The 18,391-nt window shown below is 41.8% G+C and overlaps 1 protein-coding gene across 2 annotated transcripts in view; it reads left to right on the top strand.

The window, feature by feature from the left end:
* plxnb1b (plexin b1b) overlaps positions 1-16,123 on the top strand; it is a 98,934-nt gene extending 82,811 nt beyond the window's left edge. For both annotated transcript variants that reach the window (XM_053429750.1, XM_053429742.1), the window contains exons 13-39: positions 1,232-1,366; positions 1,534-1,656; positions 1,768-1,861; positions 2,011-2,177; positions 2,724-2,875; positions 3,052-3,157; positions 4,419-4,555; positions 4,764-4,940; positions 5,029-5,254; positions 5,484-5,726; positions 6,308-6,487; positions 6,610-6,758; positions 8,033-8,133; positions 8,464-8,681; positions 8,763-8,941; positions 9,036-9,102; positions 9,471-9,617; positions 9,768-9,933; positions 10,463-10,566; positions 10,686-10,770; positions 11,134-11,300; positions 11,581-11,741; positions 12,484-12,631; positions 12,767-12,831; positions 13,320-13,395; positions 13,493-13,567; positions 13,705-16,123. In XM_053429750.1, the coding sequence (XP_053285725.1) occupies positions 1,232-1,366; positions 1,534-1,656; positions 1,768-1,861; positions 2,011-2,177; positions 2,724-2,875; positions 3,052-3,157; positions 4,419-4,555; positions 4,764-4,940; positions 5,029-5,254; positions 5,484-5,726; positions 6,308-6,487; positions 6,610-6,758; positions 8,033-8,133; positions 8,464-8,681; positions 8,763-8,941; positions 9,036-9,102; positions 9,471-9,617; positions 9,768-9,933; positions 10,463-10,566; positions 10,686-10,770; positions 11,134-11,300; positions 11,581-11,741; positions 12,484-12,631; positions 12,767-12,831; positions 13,320-13,395; positions 13,493-13,567; positions 13,705-13,809 (3,753 nt within the window). In that variant the 3' untranslated portion in view covers positions 13,810-16,123. The remainder of the gene's footprint in view (positions 1-1,231; positions 1,367-1,533; positions 1,657-1,767; positions 1,862-2,010; positions 2,178-2,723; positions 2,876-3,051; positions 3,158-4,418; positions 4,556-4,763; positions 4,941-5,028; positions 5,255-5,483; positions 5,727-6,307; positions 6,488-6,609; positions 6,759-8,032; positions 8,134-8,463; positions 8,682-8,762; positions 8,942-9,035; positions 9,103-9,470; positions 9,618-9,767; positions 9,934-10,462; positions 10,567-10,685; positions 10,771-11,133; positions 11,301-11,580; positions 11,742-12,483; positions 12,632-12,766; positions 12,832-13,319; positions 13,396-13,492; positions 13,568-13,704) is intronic.
* Positions 16,124-18,391: the final 2,268 nt, after the last annotated feature.

Raw genomic sequence — 18,391 nt, 5'->3', positions numbered from 1 at the left:
CTTTTTGTTATTTTTTGTCATTAACTGATTCCAAAAAGGACGATTGTTTGCGTTTGAGATGAAAATGAATTGCAATTGACAAGAACTAAATAGCTACAGGAAACAGTTTTTTAAAAACGGTTATCGGAGGGACATACCTCGTATGTGTATGAAAGTATAATGATAATAACAATAGTAACTTTTTTTATAGAGCACTTTTTAACACAAAGTACAAAGTGCTGCACAACAAATGGTAAAAAATCTAGAAGGAGGTACATAATTAACGATGATAATAACAATAATAGAGATACAAGATCATTAATAATTAGATCATCCTAGAGTCAGGAAGTGACAGCAGACCCTTACCTGAAAATTGCAAGCAGTGCAGAGGGAATTAGGGAATTAAAAGATCAGATATATGAAGAAACTTAAAAATAATCATCAGTACATTTTTAATCAGGAATTTTAGGATGAACATTAAGGCTGATAATACATTATGCCTACAATAATCTGGCACTGGTAAGTATTGGTTAAATTGTGAATCTGTCAGGACAGATGAGCACAGTCTCAGGGTTTCCCGATCTACTGTTTAAATAGGGTGTTGTTTAGACTGGTTTATTGTAATGTACACAGTGCAAACTTTGAAAAATTATGCCTCCACTATGCAACCAGCCAGGTTCTGAAAGACTGATCTAGGTGAGCTAGTTTCTTGTTTAGATTCTGTGGTTGGAGCTACAGGAAGCAGTTTCCCAGGTAAATGGGAGGAGGTGAAGTAGGAGGGAATTTCCAAAGGAGGAACCCTTGAATTAAGTACAAAGGACTTAATCTGTTCAATAAGACAAAGTGCTGGAGATCAGGTGAAGACATGCACAGTAAGTGCTAGTTAGACATGTTGTCAGGAGAGGATGTGAGTCTTCAGGAGGCTCTTGAAGACAGAGGGACACCTACTGTTCTACCAATCAGAGAACCACAGAGGAGAACAGTGTGGAATGTGAAGGCTCTGTGTGAAGGGACGAGAAACTGATGTTCAACGGAATGTCTGTACGCTTTCTTATCTTCTACTAGAACATTATTAAGGCAGCTTTCTCCAGCTTTGTTGCTTTAATGAAAATAAATCCCCAAAATTTAGAGCCCTCTCTGGCTGTAGTATGCAAACAATTTCAAAAAAGCATCTATAACAGTCATGCAAACAAGAGAGTGAGGACGAAAGGATATGTGTGTTCATACTTTGTGTGTGTGTCATAAACAACAGGGGGACGAGGGCTCCTTCGTCAGCTGGGGTTCTTCAGCTTGTCCCTGTGTGGAGAAGGTCCAGGGTTCATCATTGCTCCCTGTCAGAGTGGAGAGGAAGATCACTTTACTAGCCCGCAACCTGCACCTCTATCAGGTAACACACACAGCATGAACATACTGTATGTGAATGGCAAACTGTAATGTAAAGTGCTTTGAGTGGTCATCAAGACTAGAAAAGCGCCATATAAATACAGACAATGTCAGAAATGATCCTATTAACTGTCCAGGGATTTCTATCATATACGTCTTTTGCGTGTTCAGGACACAGACCTAGACTACGAGTGTGTGTTGGTCATTGAAGGGCAGACGGTGGTGGTGGACGCCTACGTGGAAACTGATGATATGAATCCATTCAACTTTGACATTACCTGTCAGCTACACCAGGTCTGATAATGTGCAGCCACTCATTGTCACATATTAATGTGTTTTATTGTGACTGTGTAACAAGAAGCAGATGAGTGTCTCTTTCAATGAAACCATTTGCTGTTTGTCTAGTACACGTACTCCGCTCCAGTGGAGGAATACAACGCCATGGTGTATGTGAAGAGGAGGGACACCTTCCATGTGGACAGCTCTAATGATCTCTATGGTGAGGCCAAAGTTACATTTGATTGTACTTTATTAGATTTTTATTTATATGTATACATATTTTTATTGTATTGTGTTATTTGTATTATCTCCAAAGATCCAATGTCATTTAATCCTCAACATACACTATTCTGTCTCTCCTGCCATCAGTGACTTTGTACAACTGCTCTGTGGGCCGATCTGACTGCAGCCGCTGTCATACAGCTGACCAGAAGTATGGTTGTGTGTGGTGTGGCACTGCTCAGGCCAGCTGCCTGTATTCAGACTCCTGCAGTGAACCTGCACAGCACACATGTCCGGCCCCAGTCCTCCATTCTGTGAGTACAGGCCTCACTTACCTGTTTACTCAAGCTGCTTTCAGACATGCACTGAACAAATAATCGACGTTCATTCTAAGTGAGAATGCAAATAATATCTCTGGAGAATGTCAGAAAGAGCAGATGTGATAATGCAGAAAGAGATTCTCCAGAGGATTCCTCCGAGCGAGTCGGACAGGCACAAAATAAAAAATATAAACGTAGAAGACACATATGAAGATGTCAAGAGAGCTTTTTGTTATAAGGCCCAACGCCAGTGTCAATGCGCTGTAAACAAAAACATGTGATACCTGCAGCAAAATGAATACGTTACATCCTGCTTCTACATGCTGCACCTCTCTCACCTGAACCCTCTGGAGATATGTGTTGTTGTGAACACACCTGGTTTCATGTCTGAAAACGGCTGTAGTGTTGGAAACTTGCATGATTTCTAATCAGACCTTTTTTACCATTAGTGTTTCAAAATGAAAATGTGCTTACCTTAAAATAAATCATTAAAAGTAAAGATACCCCAAACAATTACAAAAGTCTTTGTACCTGCCTCAGATTGAGCCACTCTCTGGTTTGCTGGAAGGAGGCACCAAGGTGACCATATCCGGCTCCAACCTGGGCCAGAAGGCTGAAGACATCCTTGACTCTGTATCAGTAGCCGGAGTGGCCTGCACCGTCATCCCCAGCCTCTACGAGGTCTCCTCCAGGTACACAATACCTGCTGTGTTTTTTTAAGGGATTTTTATAGAATTCAGTGTGGATTAAGCAGCATTTTCAATACTTTTGTCTGAAATACTTTGGGTAATATCAATGAATAGTAAAATGAAGAGGAAGGCTCCTCACCTGATGTTCAAGCAAATTAAAAGTGATGTCTGTCTTCCAGGATTGTATGCAGGACCAAAGCCAGTGGAGGAGAGAAGGTGGGCCATGTTTCAGTGAAAGTCAGTGGAGGAGAGTTTGGCCTGTCCAGCCAGTCATTCAGCTACCAGGTACATTAGATTCATTCAAATTACTCTGCATTAGATTTGGTTGTGTTGAACTGAATTGTAGCATATGGCAAAAACAGGAAATGGAATGAAAAACATTGAGCTTTCTGTGACACACACTTACAAAAATGAATTAATCAACACTGAACTAGGCTTCTGCTCACAGTTTTTTTAAACTGTTCATTATTCTCTCGGTTTCCTCTTTAGTTAATAATTAATTATTTTTAATGTCAGAAAATGTATAAAGTTTCCATCACAGTAGTGACAACATGTGATTTTTCTGACCAACAGTCCAAACCCCAGAGATATTTCAATTAGAGTGATTTCATACATATACACAGGATATACTGGAGCCTCCACAGCTGTCACATACCCTTTAGCCTTATCTAGTTTATACAAGAGAAGAAATGAGGGCCTTAGTTTATTTTCATTAAAAATATGTACGACCAGTGAAAATGAGGGCCTGACCATCAACAAATCCACTAACACTGATTCCCTTCTAGCCCTGCACCAGTCAGATGAGCTGTGATGTGTGTTGTAGTGTAGCAGCAGTGCTCTCTGGTGGAGAAACTGGTGATTAAATGGCTCCTGCACGTATCTGCGGCCTTCATGAATGCCACTTATTTTCGATTGGCTTAAAGCAGCCAGTTAAATCAGGCTCTGGTGAAAAGTCAGTGCTCAGTCAAAGGTAAAATCAACTGCTGGCACAAACTTCAGCTGGTTAAAAACTTCACTTAAAGAAAACTGTTCAAAATTGTCAGGCTTACTAATCGATCACTGCACCATCAACCCCCATGCATCTAACCAATCTACTCCACCTTTACTCATCTGCTCGCTCTTTCAGATCTTACAATTTACATGTATTACATATCCCACGCACCTGTCCAAAGACTTGAGATGACAGGCCTTTTGTAACAATAGCATCAAGCCCTACCTACATCTTGTGCTGTACATCTTCTATGATAACTGATTAAACATTTAAAATCTCTTTAAAGAGGTATTAAGGTGATTTACGTGTACCAGATATTGCTTGAATCACTTTACTGGACTCTGTATTAATCTCTTTATTTTGTATTTGTGTGTGGTTGTTTGCTGTTGTAATATTTGTATGGTGTAACTCAGTTTTATTGGCTATATAAAGCACAAAAAGACTGTTAAAAATGTTATACAAATAAACTTTACATTCTTACTTACTCCAAATTGAGTTCCTGTGTGCATTTGAGTGGCTGATGCAGGTCTCCTTCCATCCTCTCTGTCCTGTCAGGACCCATTCGTGATGGGGGTGTCTCCTCAAAGGGGGCCCAAGGCCGGAGGAACGTCCCTGACAATCACTGGCCGACACCTGCTGACAGGCCGCCCCTCTGACCTCAGCATCACTGTAGGAGGAGTGTCCTGTAACATGTGAGACAAACACACACAAGTTTTTTGGCTAAATGATGAGTCAGTTTTTACTTTAAAGTTAGATTCAATGTAGTTTTTTGCTATTGCTCAGTTTATAACTCTGACCTCTGACGTCCATGCACCAGAGAGGAGGAGAAACTGTTACACTCAAAGAAAGTATCAAGTCACTTATTAATCTGTCTGTCTTTCTCTTCCTCTTTCACTACAGTGTATCAGAGGTGCAAAGTTCCAGTGTTCAGTGTATGACCGGCAGCAGTAACAAGACAGGAGATCAGCGGATCACCTTGCATTATGGCAGCAGTCAGCGTCACCTCCACTCTCCATCCTACCGCTACACCCACAATCCCAACATCACCCACGCTGCTCCAGCCAAGAGCTTCCTGGAGTTAGTCTCACAGTCCTCAACTTTGACCTCCTGTTCTTTACTTTAGAAAGGTCTTACTGTGAATGCTAAAACTGTTTTCTTTGTTTAGTGGTGGTCGACTGATCTATGTGTCGGGGCACAATCTGGACGTGGTGCAGGAGCCCCGGATGGTTGTGACGGTCTCTCCATATGAGTCCATCAGCCAGAGCAAAATGAGAAGGAGAAGGAAGAGGAGGACTACACACAGGGAGGACAGAGAGAAGACACCAAGAAGGCCAGTCAGGATGGTTACAGACCCTGTCTGTCCTGGAGACCCACTCTGCTCTGTCAAACAGGTCAGTGTGTGCAGAAGAGCGCATGGGGGGGAAGTTGAAAGCTAAAGTTGAAGTTTTAACCCAGTCTGAGATTACAAATGTGTTTTGATTCTGATGTCTACAATATATGGGTCAGTTCCTAGGTTAACTATCCATAGAGTTGAATGGATTCTCAAGGAGGCCGACCATTATATTAGCAAACTAAATATTTCTCCATTCTCTTTACTGATCGTCTTCTCTGTATCGTCAGTTCATGGAACGCTGTGAGGTGAACTCCTCCACCCTTATCCTGTGCCACTCTCCCATGGTGGACTCCTCCGTCTGGCGGTCAAAGGTCACAGTGGAGTTCCTGCTGGATAACCTGCACTTTGGATTCAGCAGTTTGAACCCACAGTCCTTCAGCTACGAGCCCAACCCCGTCCTGCACAGCCTAAACCAGCAGGAACCTCTGAAGGCCTACCGCTACAACCCTGGCAGCTTCATCCAGCTGGAGGTCAGAGGAAATCTTGGTTTTTACTAACTGACAAGGGTATTTATTTATTCATGTCACTATTGCTTCTATAGGGGGCAGGAACAGCAGTTACTTATCAAATAACAGCAGTTTGGTCTCAATCTCTCGAAACACTTTCAATTCAACAGGAGCCTATAATCCATGCCAAGTAGCGTTTAACGACGCGACTTTGAGTGTATATTGGGCATATTCGATTATTGTATAGCTCATTTGTATATTAATATTCATTTTCAAAGAAACTTGTAATACAAACATTTTTACTTTTCATGGGTACTTTCATTGTGTAAAGTTTCATTTTGATAGGAGTGAAGGAAATAAATAGTCCCATTGGGGTGCATTGTTGCCTGGCCTTATTGGCACACATCTCGGATTGATGAGAATTAAACATATTTCCTCAACTAGGATTTCTTAGGATTTTATCATGTTGTTCTGGACACCTCATAGAAATGATCTATGCTGAAAAAAATTATTTTACAATTAATTCAATTTTTGGGTCCAAAATGAGGTACTTTGCCTGGACTATAAAGCAGAAACAATATAACCTCTGCTTTACGTGTTGTCAGGGAGAAAACCTGGACCTGGCCATCACTAAGGACGAAGTGGTGGTGTTGATAGGGGAGGGGGTGTGTGCTGTGAAGACCTTGACCAAAAACCATCTGTACTGTGAGCCTCCACCTCAGCAGCCCACACCAGGGCTCAACGGCAAGAAACGAGAGGGTTCAGACAACCTCCCAGAGTTCACTGTGAGTTCACCTGCTTTCACTTTGCAGCCACAGTAAACACAGGAGGGTGGGAACAGTGTGATCATTGCTGCTGTAAGCCTCTTACTGTTTAATTGAGGGGCTGAGTGTTGTGTGTGTTCCAGGTCCAAATGGGAAACCTGAACTTCTCTCTTGGTAAAGTTCTGTATGACAACCTCAGCCCCTCCACCTTCCCCCTGGAGGCTCAGATTGGAGTCGGAGTCGGGGCGTCCATCGTGGCCCTCATTGTCCTCATCATCGTGCTCATCTACAGGTCAGTGGATGGACTGTGTCTGTGTTTGATTGTGTTTACTGCGCAGATAACATCGGAACAGAAAACTGACACATAATCTGTTCTGATTGTTTATTTGTATGGTGGAATTTTTGAGCAGCACTGGAGCGATATTTTGATGACACTGAGAACTAACTAGTGCATTGAAAGTAGCTCCATGGAAGCCACTTTATAAAAGCCACACCATCCCTATGGTTAGTCTGGTCAGAAATATATATTTGTATTATTGTTATTGACTAAAACCCAGACTAAATAAGTCTGTAGTAGAAAAACCTTTTGAATGCAGTGAAATGAAAATGTTAAATTACTTCTTAATGTTGTGTCACATGTGATACAGTTACCTGAACAAGTGTTATTACAATGACACCAAGTAAGTGATACAGAGTTTAAAGTGGGAGAGCAGTGTTAACCACTTTGACCTCATATTCTGTCATAAAGGACCACATGAGGAAATGTGGGTTCAGGACACTCACCTCTGGCTGTCACCAGTGTTTTCTTTTGACCCAGCTTGCCCTTGTGATAAACCACACCACAAACTGAGACACTCTCTCGCCTTGCTGTTTTGCTTTTGTTGCATCTCCCATGATACAAAGAAACAAATCGCTTTGTGTGTTGTTTGCAATTACAAACGCATCAATGGTTATTATACATGCCAACACCCAGCAGTTCAGTTTGCATTATTACATTGCATAGGAAATGTCAGCATCTAGTCTGCCAAAATATATTAGAAGAAAGCTCATTTGAATATTTATCCGGGTGTCCGGTGTGTGATCTAAGATGGCGCCGCGGACGGCTGCCTCTGTGTTTTGGTGCGCAATGTTTTGTCTTATTTTGTTAGTTAATTCAGTTTTTTGCTTTCTTATGTGAAGTACTTATTGTGTTTTTATGTTTTATGTTCAATTCTATGCACCTTTTTACCAAAGAAAATTCCAGGTAGGTGTAAACCTACTTGGCAATAAATCCATTCTGATTCTGATTCAGATTCTGATCACTTCCAATCAGAGCCAGAGCTGTTTAAAACCTGTGTCTATTGCAGAGTAATTTGAGCCGGGAATGAATGCTGATTGAATCCATTCCCATTGCAGACATAAGCAAGATGTTTGTGGGTGCTGGTGTTTTTTATACCAGTGGTAAAAGGGCTATAGTCAGCCTTTCTCGTAGTCTAATGTACTACCACTGATCCAACATAGAAGTGGTTTCACTGGCCTCCTCGCCGCTTCCTCTCCTGACCCTGTGCTCTTGTCTGTGTCTGTCAGGAGGAAGAGTAAGCAGGCCCTGAGGGACTACAAGAAGGTCCAGATCCAACTGGAGAACTTGGAGACGAGCGTGAGAGACCGCTGCAAGAAAGAGTTCACAGGTAAGAGAGTGTGAGCCAGAGTCAAGTTACATGACCGAGAGGAGATCCAGACGCTGAGGAACAAGGAGGTTTATTTTAGCTTGTGGATAGCAACAGATCAGCGTTGTTATCACAAGATCCTCAAATTATTCCATTTCATCACAGTTCCTGGATTAATGTTCCTTACATCCTTAGTTTAATTTTAGTCTTTCACCACTGTCCAATGTCAATATTTACCAGCTTTTATCTGTCTATCTGTGCATTTCCCAGCACAACATTTAAGTGTATTATACAGGAGAAGCTTAAAACTTAACTAGTCCCTCTGACCCCTGTCCCTTCACCCTGTCACAGACCTGATGACGGAGATGATGGACATGTCCAGTGACCTGGTGGGCTCAGGGATCCCTTTTCTTGACTACCGGAAGTATGCTGAACGCATTTTCTTCCCTGGCCACCGAGAGTCTCCGCTGAGGCGGGATTTGGATGTTCAGGAGTGTCGGCGGCAGACGGTGGAGCAGGGTCTGGTGCAGCTATCCAACCTGCTTAACAGCAAACTGTTCCTCACCAAGGTAATCATCAAAATTCAGCTTTCTAGGAGCGACTTTCCTGCCAAGAAGAGAGATAATACACCTCCTCTCTTCTTTTTCTAGTTCATTCACACGCTGGAGAGCCAGCGGACATTCTCTCCCAGAGACCGAGCCTATGTGGCCTCCCTGCTGACGGTGGCGCTTCATGGCAAACTAGAATATTTCACTGACATCCTCAAAACTCTCTTGAATGACCTGGTGGAGCAGTATGTAGCCAAGAACCCCAAACTGATGCTGCGACGGTAAGAAGAGGGAGGAGGAGGAGAAAAGTCAAAAGTATGGCGGTCGGTTTTAAAATATTTTGTAGTGTTATAACTTGTGTGTTTTTCTCTGTAGAACAGAGACAGTGGTCGAGAAGCTGCTGACCAACTGGATGTCCATCTGTCTTTATGCTTTCCTCAGGGTCAGTCCACACATATTTTATATATTTTATCCATTAACTGTAATGAAACCATTTAGGTTAGTGTAGCTCTGAAATAGGATTTGGAGTTCATTGGCCAAAATATTCACATTTGTGAAGTGCCTAAGTAATCTTTCATCACGCTGAGGGAAGATAAAATGCATAAAAAGCCGGTGTCAATTTAGTTGTTAGAGGTTAATTAAAATGACCCAACTATTCAGCCTCTTGAGCACAAAGTTGCAGTGACTAATATAAAGGGTGTAGAAGAGCCGCCTTGTCATTGTAGCCCCTCATTCTCTCCTGAAGTGTGAGTTTGGTCAGTACTAATTGTGCATGCATGTCTGTGGGCTTGTGTTTGTGTGCTTGTACAGGATTCAGCAGGAGAGTCTCTCTACATGTTGTTCAGGGCCATAAAGCACCAGGTAGATAAAGGACCAGTGGACGCTGTAACAGGCAAGGCCAAGTACACTCTCAATGACAACCGGCTGCTGCGAGAGGATGTGGAGTACAAGACCCTGGTGAGCAGAATTCTGACTTCAGCTGAAATTTGCCCTTTGGTTTAATTTAGGAATCTCAGACATCAAGTGAGACTGTCAGAAAGTTGTATTTCTGTTTTCTGCAGCGCTCCTGTCTAACATTCTCACACCACCTCTGCTCATCTTTTGCAGACTCTGAACGTGTTAGTGCAGGGTGGGAGTGTGAATGAGAACCAGCCGCTGCCGTCCAAAGTGCTGGACTGTGATACCATCTCACAGGTGAAGGAGAAGCTGCTGGATCAGGTTTTCAAGGGCACTTCCTTCTCCAACCGACCCCATGGCGACTCACTGGACCTGGGTGAGAATCCAGTCACATCACATTGTTTTTTAGATAGAATGTTTAACTTCTCCACATTGAAATATCTAAAAACGACCAGACCTATGTTATATATTATATTACTTACATTATTTAAGTGTATATTTGAACCAGGTTAGGAATTTTAGTCGTCAGAGTCTAATCCTCGAGTTGATGATTAACGCAAACCTCCCATGTTCCCGCATTAAGCGAGGGCATCAATTCGTTTTTTTGTTTGCTATTATGTTAATTGGGAGTGACAGATGATCATTTGTATACCATAAAATCCATGAAAGTCTTTTTGTGTGAAAAGAGAGAAATTCTGTACATTAACCAAAAGGGCTTTTTTTTTTACATTAATTGAACTGCAGTGCCCCCTACAGCAAGACAAAAGTAAATACAGGGAGGTTTTATTATGTAGTTTGTCTTCCACTGCACTGGAATTGACACTGCAAAACACCTGTATGTCCAAATTTAGTCACTCTGACCCACTCACAGAGTTGTGGTGGTGCATCCGTTGTGTCTGTTTCAGAGTGGCGGTCTGGTGTAGCCGGTCATCTCATCCTTTCAGATGAGGACTTGACGTCTGTGGTTCAGGGCAACTGGAAGCGCCTGAACACACTGCAGCACTACAAGGTCAGAGGGCATGATTCCCTTAAACACTTCCTCTGACTAGAAAATGCAAACACACATTTACAATTTTTAAAAAGTGCTTTTAGATCTGTCTTACTAACTGTACATCTTTTGTTGATCAGGTCCCAGACGGGTCCACAGTAGCACTGGTCCCTCGCCACAACAAACACATTCACCATGACAACCATGACTATATAGCAGGAGAGAGTAAGTTCATATGACACAGTGTTCTGCAATTACTTGTATAGTTCAACTAGAAATGCTTTTGTGCTTTTACTCCACTCCAAACATAACCCACCTTTCTGATGATAGCCTGCTGAAGAACCTACCATGTTGAAATGGGCATCATAAGTTATTGAACACGGCCTCTCTCACTCACTCATCCTGGAGTTTTAATCCGGATGTAAACAGAGTTGTCTTATCCCCTCAAGTCATTCAAACAACTAACTGTGATTCTGTTAAAAGTTAATCACTTCAATTGTCATTGAAGTCGATGAACTTTCTGTATATCAGACATACATGCTCAGAAAAGCTTAGCATTTAAAGATTGAAAAACAATGATCTGTGCAGAAACGCCGATGCTGGAGGATGCAGATGAGGGTGGAGTGCGGCTGTGGCATCTGGTGAAAGCCAGTGAAGAGCCAGAGTTGCCCAAACACCGCAGAGGCAGCCTGAGGGAGAGGGAGAGGGCCAAGGCCATCCCTGAGATCTACCTGACCCGTCTGCTGTCCATGAAGGTACACACACATGCGCCTAACACACAAACACACACACATGTTTCTTCATACACATACATGTTGACCACAGGCCACAAAAGATCTTATCTCACCAGTGAATGACACTAGAGGTGGAACTTCTTCACAATGTCCTCAGTGGTTGCTGTTTGACATTTGACCAGTGTAAGTGAGTGAATGTGACCTATTCATGATTACACTGAAGTGTGAGGAACAGATGAATAAATAGATGTGACCATTATTGCACAGTATAATAAAAAACCCTCTCTTCTTACTCCTTCAGGGCACATTGCAGAAGTTTGTAGACGACCTGTTCACAGTGATCCTCAGCACCAGCCGTCCTGTCCCGCTGGCTGTCAAATACTTCTTTGACCTGCTGGACGACCAGGCAGGACATCATGGCATCTCTGACCCAGAGACAATCCACATTTGGAAGACCAACAGGTACAGAGAGCCTTGTTGTCACATAAAAAGTCAAGTAGGACAGGCAATTCTGAATGTGATTATGTTTTCAGGATGTCTGTCCACCTGTCCCATTCTCATGAATGGGATATCTCTTGCCTTGAGGATATGTATTCATCCACAGATTCTCTTTCATGTTTGGAAGGGGACGGTGAGGTGAGGGGGGGTATTCAGCTGTAACATGAAACTCCAGCACTAAATCTTTGACACTGAACCTTTTTGGAAGTCTTTCTTCACTCTCGCGCTCTTTCTATCCTGCAGCCTCTAATTCATGCCCACACACAGAGATTTAAACGGACACACACACACACACATTGACATCTATAAACTCAGACAGGGTAAAACGAAATAATTTGGTCTTTGGAACACAAATGACGTACTTTATTATTTGCATATAGAATTGGTAAATGAGATGTGATTACAAGTGGTCACAGGAGACACATTCAGGACGTATTGTAATGCAAGATGGGAACAGATGAGCTTCGCACTGTGCACTTGTGATTGGATTTGTCAGTACAGGCGTTAATACCAGGTCTGAACAGGATCCAACAGGACGAGTATAGAGTAGAGCCTCTTTTCAGATGGAATTAGAAGGGTGTTTCATCGGTGCTGTTTCTGTACCCTGGTGTCCTTAAGTCATGACTGAAAATCTTCAAACTAACTGTTCCTCTGCAAATAATGTGATAATGGAGAGGTGTGATATTAATATATGCTGTTTCTTCAGTCTGCCTCTGCGCTTCTGGATCAACATTGTGAAGAACCCTCAGTTTATCTTCGACGTCCAGGCGTCGGACCATGTGGACGCTGTGCTCTCCGTCATCTCTCAGACATTCATGGACTCCTGCACCATCGCTGAGCACAAACTAGGACGGGTGAGGAGGATTCTGGGGATGAAGCATAAAGAAGCTACTTGCACATAATACAGATTTTAATTATGACTTATTATATAAACATTTGGATACGTTCTAACTAGTATTTGCTTCTCGTTCCTTTTGTTTGAAATACAGGACTCACCAATCAACAAGCTGCTGTATGCCAGAGACATCCCCCGATACAAGCAGATGGTAGAAAGGTGGGTTCAGGCTTATTTAAACCCAGATCTCCTGCTCCTCAGACAACACTATAGATTTTAAGAGCAAAATCTATCTCCTAATTTTCAGTTTAGTTTCTGCTTACCAAGTCAAGCTTAACCTAGCTTTGACTAAACAGGTGAACAGCTCTTTGTGCAGCAGCGGAGCAGCTTGATGGTTCTGTGGACAGAGTCCTGCAGCAGGTCGTTACATGCCGTGGCTCAAAAATACTGCAGTTCACTTTTACCGTTTCAGAAAGAAAGCTACAAACAACCCATTAGAAACAGGCAGGTTTAGAACGGGCACTGTTCTAGTATTCTAAGGTGGAAAAAGTCATCTAAATCTCACTATATGTACATTGTTTATGTACATTTTTTTATATATTGCCATCGTCTTTGCACAGACAAAGAACCAAAGTCTTTGTGGAAACTCACACGGCCTAATAAACCTGACTCTGATAAACTGTTGTGTATGACGTTCTGTCTTGCAGGTACTATGCTGACATCAGACAGACCATCTCAGCCAGTGACCAGGAGATGAACTCTGCTCTTGCTGAACTGTCCAGGGTGAGTTCAGACACAGCTTACAGCATCACACGGCAGAGGAACACACCCACACAAAAAGACGTAATGTGACATCTAACCTGATCGCTTTGTGTTTCAGAACTACTCTGGAGAGCTGAATTACCTGGTCGCCTTGCACGAGCTCTACAAGTATATAAACAAATACTATGACCAGGTGGGTTAATCAATTAATCAATAATTTATTTGAGTTTACAGGAAAAGTATTTTTTGTTTATCATTTACATCTCCTCAACCTTTTCTTCTCTTCACCTCTCTCTCCTTTCATCCACCGACTTGTCGTCTTCTCACCAGATCATCACAGCGTTGGAGGAGGACCCCACGGCCCAGAAGATGCAGCTCGGCTACAGGCTGCAGCAGATCGCTGCTGCTGTGGAGAACAAGGTCACTGACTTGTGACAGGAGATGCCCACTGGTGTGGAAGCAAACAGAGTGGGGTGGGAGTGTGGGAGGCAAAATTAAGAGACCTGCAGTCTGCAGGTTGAACTGAGAAGCAGGACAGCGACGGACAAATGAGCAAGGGGCTTTTAGATTTTTATTTTTTATTTAAAGAAACTTTTTTTCAGATCAGAAGATTTTAGTTGGCATTAAAGTTCATGTCCCAGCACCGTTTGTCCTCTTGTCAATGAGGATGCAACTGTGCGGTCCAGAGACTGAAGAAACAAAACCGCACGTAGACACTGAACAAACTTGGACGAGGAGACACCAGTCAAACCTGCTGCCGTGCTGAATATGAGGAGAAGTTTGGATGAGTAGAAAAAACGCTGGACTTGACACTATTGTCTTTGACAGCAGCTCATGTAAAAGAAAGCAGGGACAGGGATTTGACGCAAATGTTTTCCCCTCTGTAGTAAATTTCACCAAGAGGTACCTTTTTTTAAGCCTTGTGTGCTTTTCACTGCTGTAAGATCACAAATCTGTGTCGGTACGTACGTACGTGTGTGTGCGTGCGTGCATGAGTATGCGTTGTCCATGTTGCCCTGGTTGTCAGTCTACATCTTGCATTTGTGGCTCTTCGTACAAAATACTGAAGTCAGTGGTTGTGATATTTTGGATGATACAGGGAGCAGTATTTTGTAAATGCAGCAAACTGATCTAGAAGTCACCAGTTTCACATGTTTTAAGAAGGAATCCTGCCACTCTCTACCTCGCCTGCTGCGCTGCATTACATTTGCCCTCATTTCTTTGATGTTAAAACCCCAAGAAAAACACTATGTACCAAACTTCCATCTGAAACCACCAGTGCAGCAGCATTGTTAACATCTGTCTTAGTACAACTATACAGCAGCATCTGCTGGACATCTCATTTGGAGCGGTACGCAGGCACACAGAAACACACACAGACATTTCCTGTTCATTATTGTTATGCCATTTTAAAGATTGCAAGTCAGAACCTGCTTGTCAGGGCATTTTAAGGTACTTAAAAGCAGAGTGACACTTTACACTTTTTTTTTTTCTCGCTTTTCGACTTATTCAAGTGGGTGTGTGTATAATGTACAAGTCACTGGAAAGATGTTAGTGGAAAAAACAGAAATCCTTCCATAAAAGAAACTCATATTATTGAAGTGGAGTCCTAGTGCGTGCTGTAGTATTTTATTGTGTATTTTTCGATTTTGTAAATTTTTTTAACATTCCTTTTAGGATTGAACAGTGTCTTAAATCATGGTTCACCTTGTTCTTCAAGCTGAGGCAGTGGTACATGTCTTTTAATTTGTTATTGGCATTATGGTTGGTATATAATTATTGTATTGAACACAAGGTGGCACTGCTTCACGTTCTGAAGGTCTGAACGGCATTTTGTTATGTCAACTTGTTCCAGGTTATGTATTGATTCTACTGCTATTGGTTCAGTAGGTTTAGACGACATCGTCACACTGTTCTGCTTCTCGCTTGGAGCGCAGAGACTTTTCATACAAGCTGATGTTTGCTGATGTTTGTTTTTATTTAAATGACACAGACTGATAGTTTCCCTTTTTAAAAGTGTTTCGTAACTACCCTGTATGGTCGGGGGTGGTGCTTAATTTGTCTTGGTTTGGAGTCACAGAGATCACTGACTAGGCTCAGCAAGAAGAAATCTATGTCGACTGGAAGACAGACTTTAACACAACGAAGGTACAGATCCTGTGCTGGTTTCAGATTTTAGATAGTTGGATGTTGACTGAACACAAACAGCTGCTCAAGAGTTAAAATACACAATATGTATGAGAAGACATGACTGAGACTCAGACTAAATACAGTGCCAATAATAATGAAGTCATCAATACACAAATCAGAGCTTAAGACACAGATCAGTCCCCGACTCCACAGTGTTAAGGTTTGAGAGCCTGCCCTGCTCATCAGTGTTGTGCGTCCACTGAGTGTCATTCCCAGGTCTTGGAGCAGCGTGTCAGAATGTAGCCCGTAGGTTTGTCACTACACAAGCTGATGATTCAAATGAACAGATGGTTTGCTATGTCACATGCTTTTAGCTCAGATGGGACTGAGAGCTAAGTGATGATACAAACAAATCGGCCTGAGGGAAAACTCTTAACTGTTATTAGGTTGTAAAAACTTGGCAATGTAGAGGAGGCTCTACAGGGAGCCGCTTTAAGGATATTTCTTATTTCGTGTTAATATCATTCTGATTTCAAATGTAACTGTAGCGATTTAACATGTTTAATAAGAAAGGGTTCAAATTATCACATGCTGATGTAATAAAGTATTCTTAAAATGATGTGTGAGGTTTGTTTTTCCATTTCAAAAACCTGTCAACGCACACAAGATGTTCACATGTGCGAGAGTGTAACTAAAACACAGGAAGGTAACAGCTGTGTTCCCAGCCGTAATAAAGGACAGGATGCCACTGGTGTAGGGTTGCCAACTCCCTTTAAAATAAATAAGGGACACCTCATTGGCAGGGCCGGCCGACCCCATTGCCTTCACCCTTCCTGGCGTGGTGAATTCTTTTAGCCTCTTTTTTTGAGAGTGAAACGATTTTTTAACTATTTGACCCTGAATTGAATTAGATGCATATTTTTGAGTGACATGAACACATGGAAAACAAATTATTATCCAGCAATACACTTTAATAATAAACTAATTCATTAACTGAATAAAATAAGAATCTTTCTTAAACAGAAACCTGTCTTGCTTAACTTAAAACTGTATACATTAATATAAAACAATAGATAGAAAGCAGAACATCCATCCTGAAATAACAAAAGTGCAAACAGAATGTCTGTAGAAAAATTGTAAACATATTTGTGCCTCAAAGGCCATGACTGTAGGCTACAGCTGTAGTAATACAGGAAGAAAAATCATGAACTCAACAGCTCAATACCACATTATGTGGAGATAGCCTACTTTTTCCACTTGTATTTCTTTCTAAAGCAGTGACTGTGTCACTGTCACCCATGCTGCTGCTTGTTGTCTTCTACTATCTTCTCCTTATACTTACTTATCTTCCACTATCTTCTCCGAGAGCAACAGTACCTCCTCGACCAATGGGATGAGCGTATTGTGTATCATCGTACTTGTGTGTGAATATGCTGTCAGCTCATTGATCCCAGAGCAGGACATTGCCTGGGAACAAGTTTACCTTAAATGTTCATATAAAGCAGTGTTAATTTTGGCAGCTATTTTTGATTTAGTCTTAGTCTTAGTCTTAAGATGAAAATGCATATTAGTTTTAGTCACATTTAGTCATTTTTATCCTTCTTAGTTTTAGTCTAGCTTGCAGTACTTAGGTGGTCCATTAGATATCCCACCTAGCATAGGTCTATAGCAGGGGTCGGCAACCTTTACTATCAAAAGAGCCATTTTGCCCCCTCTTCCCCCAAATAAAATGTGTCTGGAGCCGCAAAACATATTTGATAACAAAGCTAATAAAGTTTTATATACGTTTCAAAGTTATATTATACTAAACTATAGTTTGTTGCATTTATGAAATTATAGAACGACAATAAAGAAAACTGTTGACATTTTATTCCTATTTTTACCAGTTCCAACAAAGGAAAACACCAAACGCTTATGAAGAGGAGAAGAAAATACACAGGCAAATATCGGCCTACTTTGAAATAAATTAAACACAGAACTATGTAGGGCTATTTGAGTCCTCCCCATATTTGAAATGTATGAAATAAGAAGTACCCTATTTTGAAATAAATAAAAACAACATACATTTTTGTGGGGGAATGTGAAAACAAAAAGTGAGAGCAGGTCAAACTGGAGGCGAACACAGATACTGAAGCTCGGTAGAAACCAACTGCAGCTTCTGCTCTGATCAAGAAGCTGCGGTGCTGATCTCTGAGCAGCTGAGACCAAAGAAACTCTGTGTTTTCACTGTTTCCACTGTTAAAAAGCAGCCGGTGAGTCAGTGAGCGGCTGCTTCATGTGAACGAGCTCTGATATCACTGTCAGTGTTGCCAACTCCTCACCATTTGCTTGGGGCTGGATTATGCATGTTCATGGGCCTGAGGTTAAGATAGCAGTCAGGACACTGAGATGTACACTCATCAGTAGGGTTGGCTGAGTCAGTGCCTTTGGCCGTATTCTCAAAACATCCCTTCTTAAAACAAAATGACACTAAAAGTTCCTAACAAAGAGGTTCCTCCAAAGAGCTTTTCACAATGCTGCTGAGAGCAAGGCTGCGTTCGAAAGGTTGAAAGAATACCTCTTTCCATAAACAAATCTTGACTTCAGTGAAAATAGGAGGTCAAATAAACGTGAAGGATTCATGAGCTTTGAGGAAAGAGACAAGTGGTCAGGGGCACAGGTCCTAGCTGAAATCAGATTTGTCCTTTATGTGACCCCTTTAAAAAAAACTTACTAAAAATAATTTGCACAATTTTAGATTTTATTAATTTTTTAAAGCTTTTTTGAAGGACATAATGGAACTTTTCAAAATGTGGTCAATGATGTGTAGCTTTGCACAAAGCAATGGAGCTAAAGCTGTTTTCAGACATGAAAACCCGGAATTTGTCCGCAGAATAAGGTCTGGACT

The sequence above is a fragment of the Pleuronectes platessa genome, chromosome 2, assembly GCF_947347685.1.
Source record: "Pleuronectes platessa chromosome 2, fPlePla1.1, whole genome shotgun sequence".
NCBI lineage: Eukaryota > Metazoa > Chordata > Actinopteri > Pleuronectiformes > Pleuronectidae > Pleuronectes > Pleuronectes platessa.
This window is presented reverse-complemented; position numbering and strand designations above follow the sequence as displayed.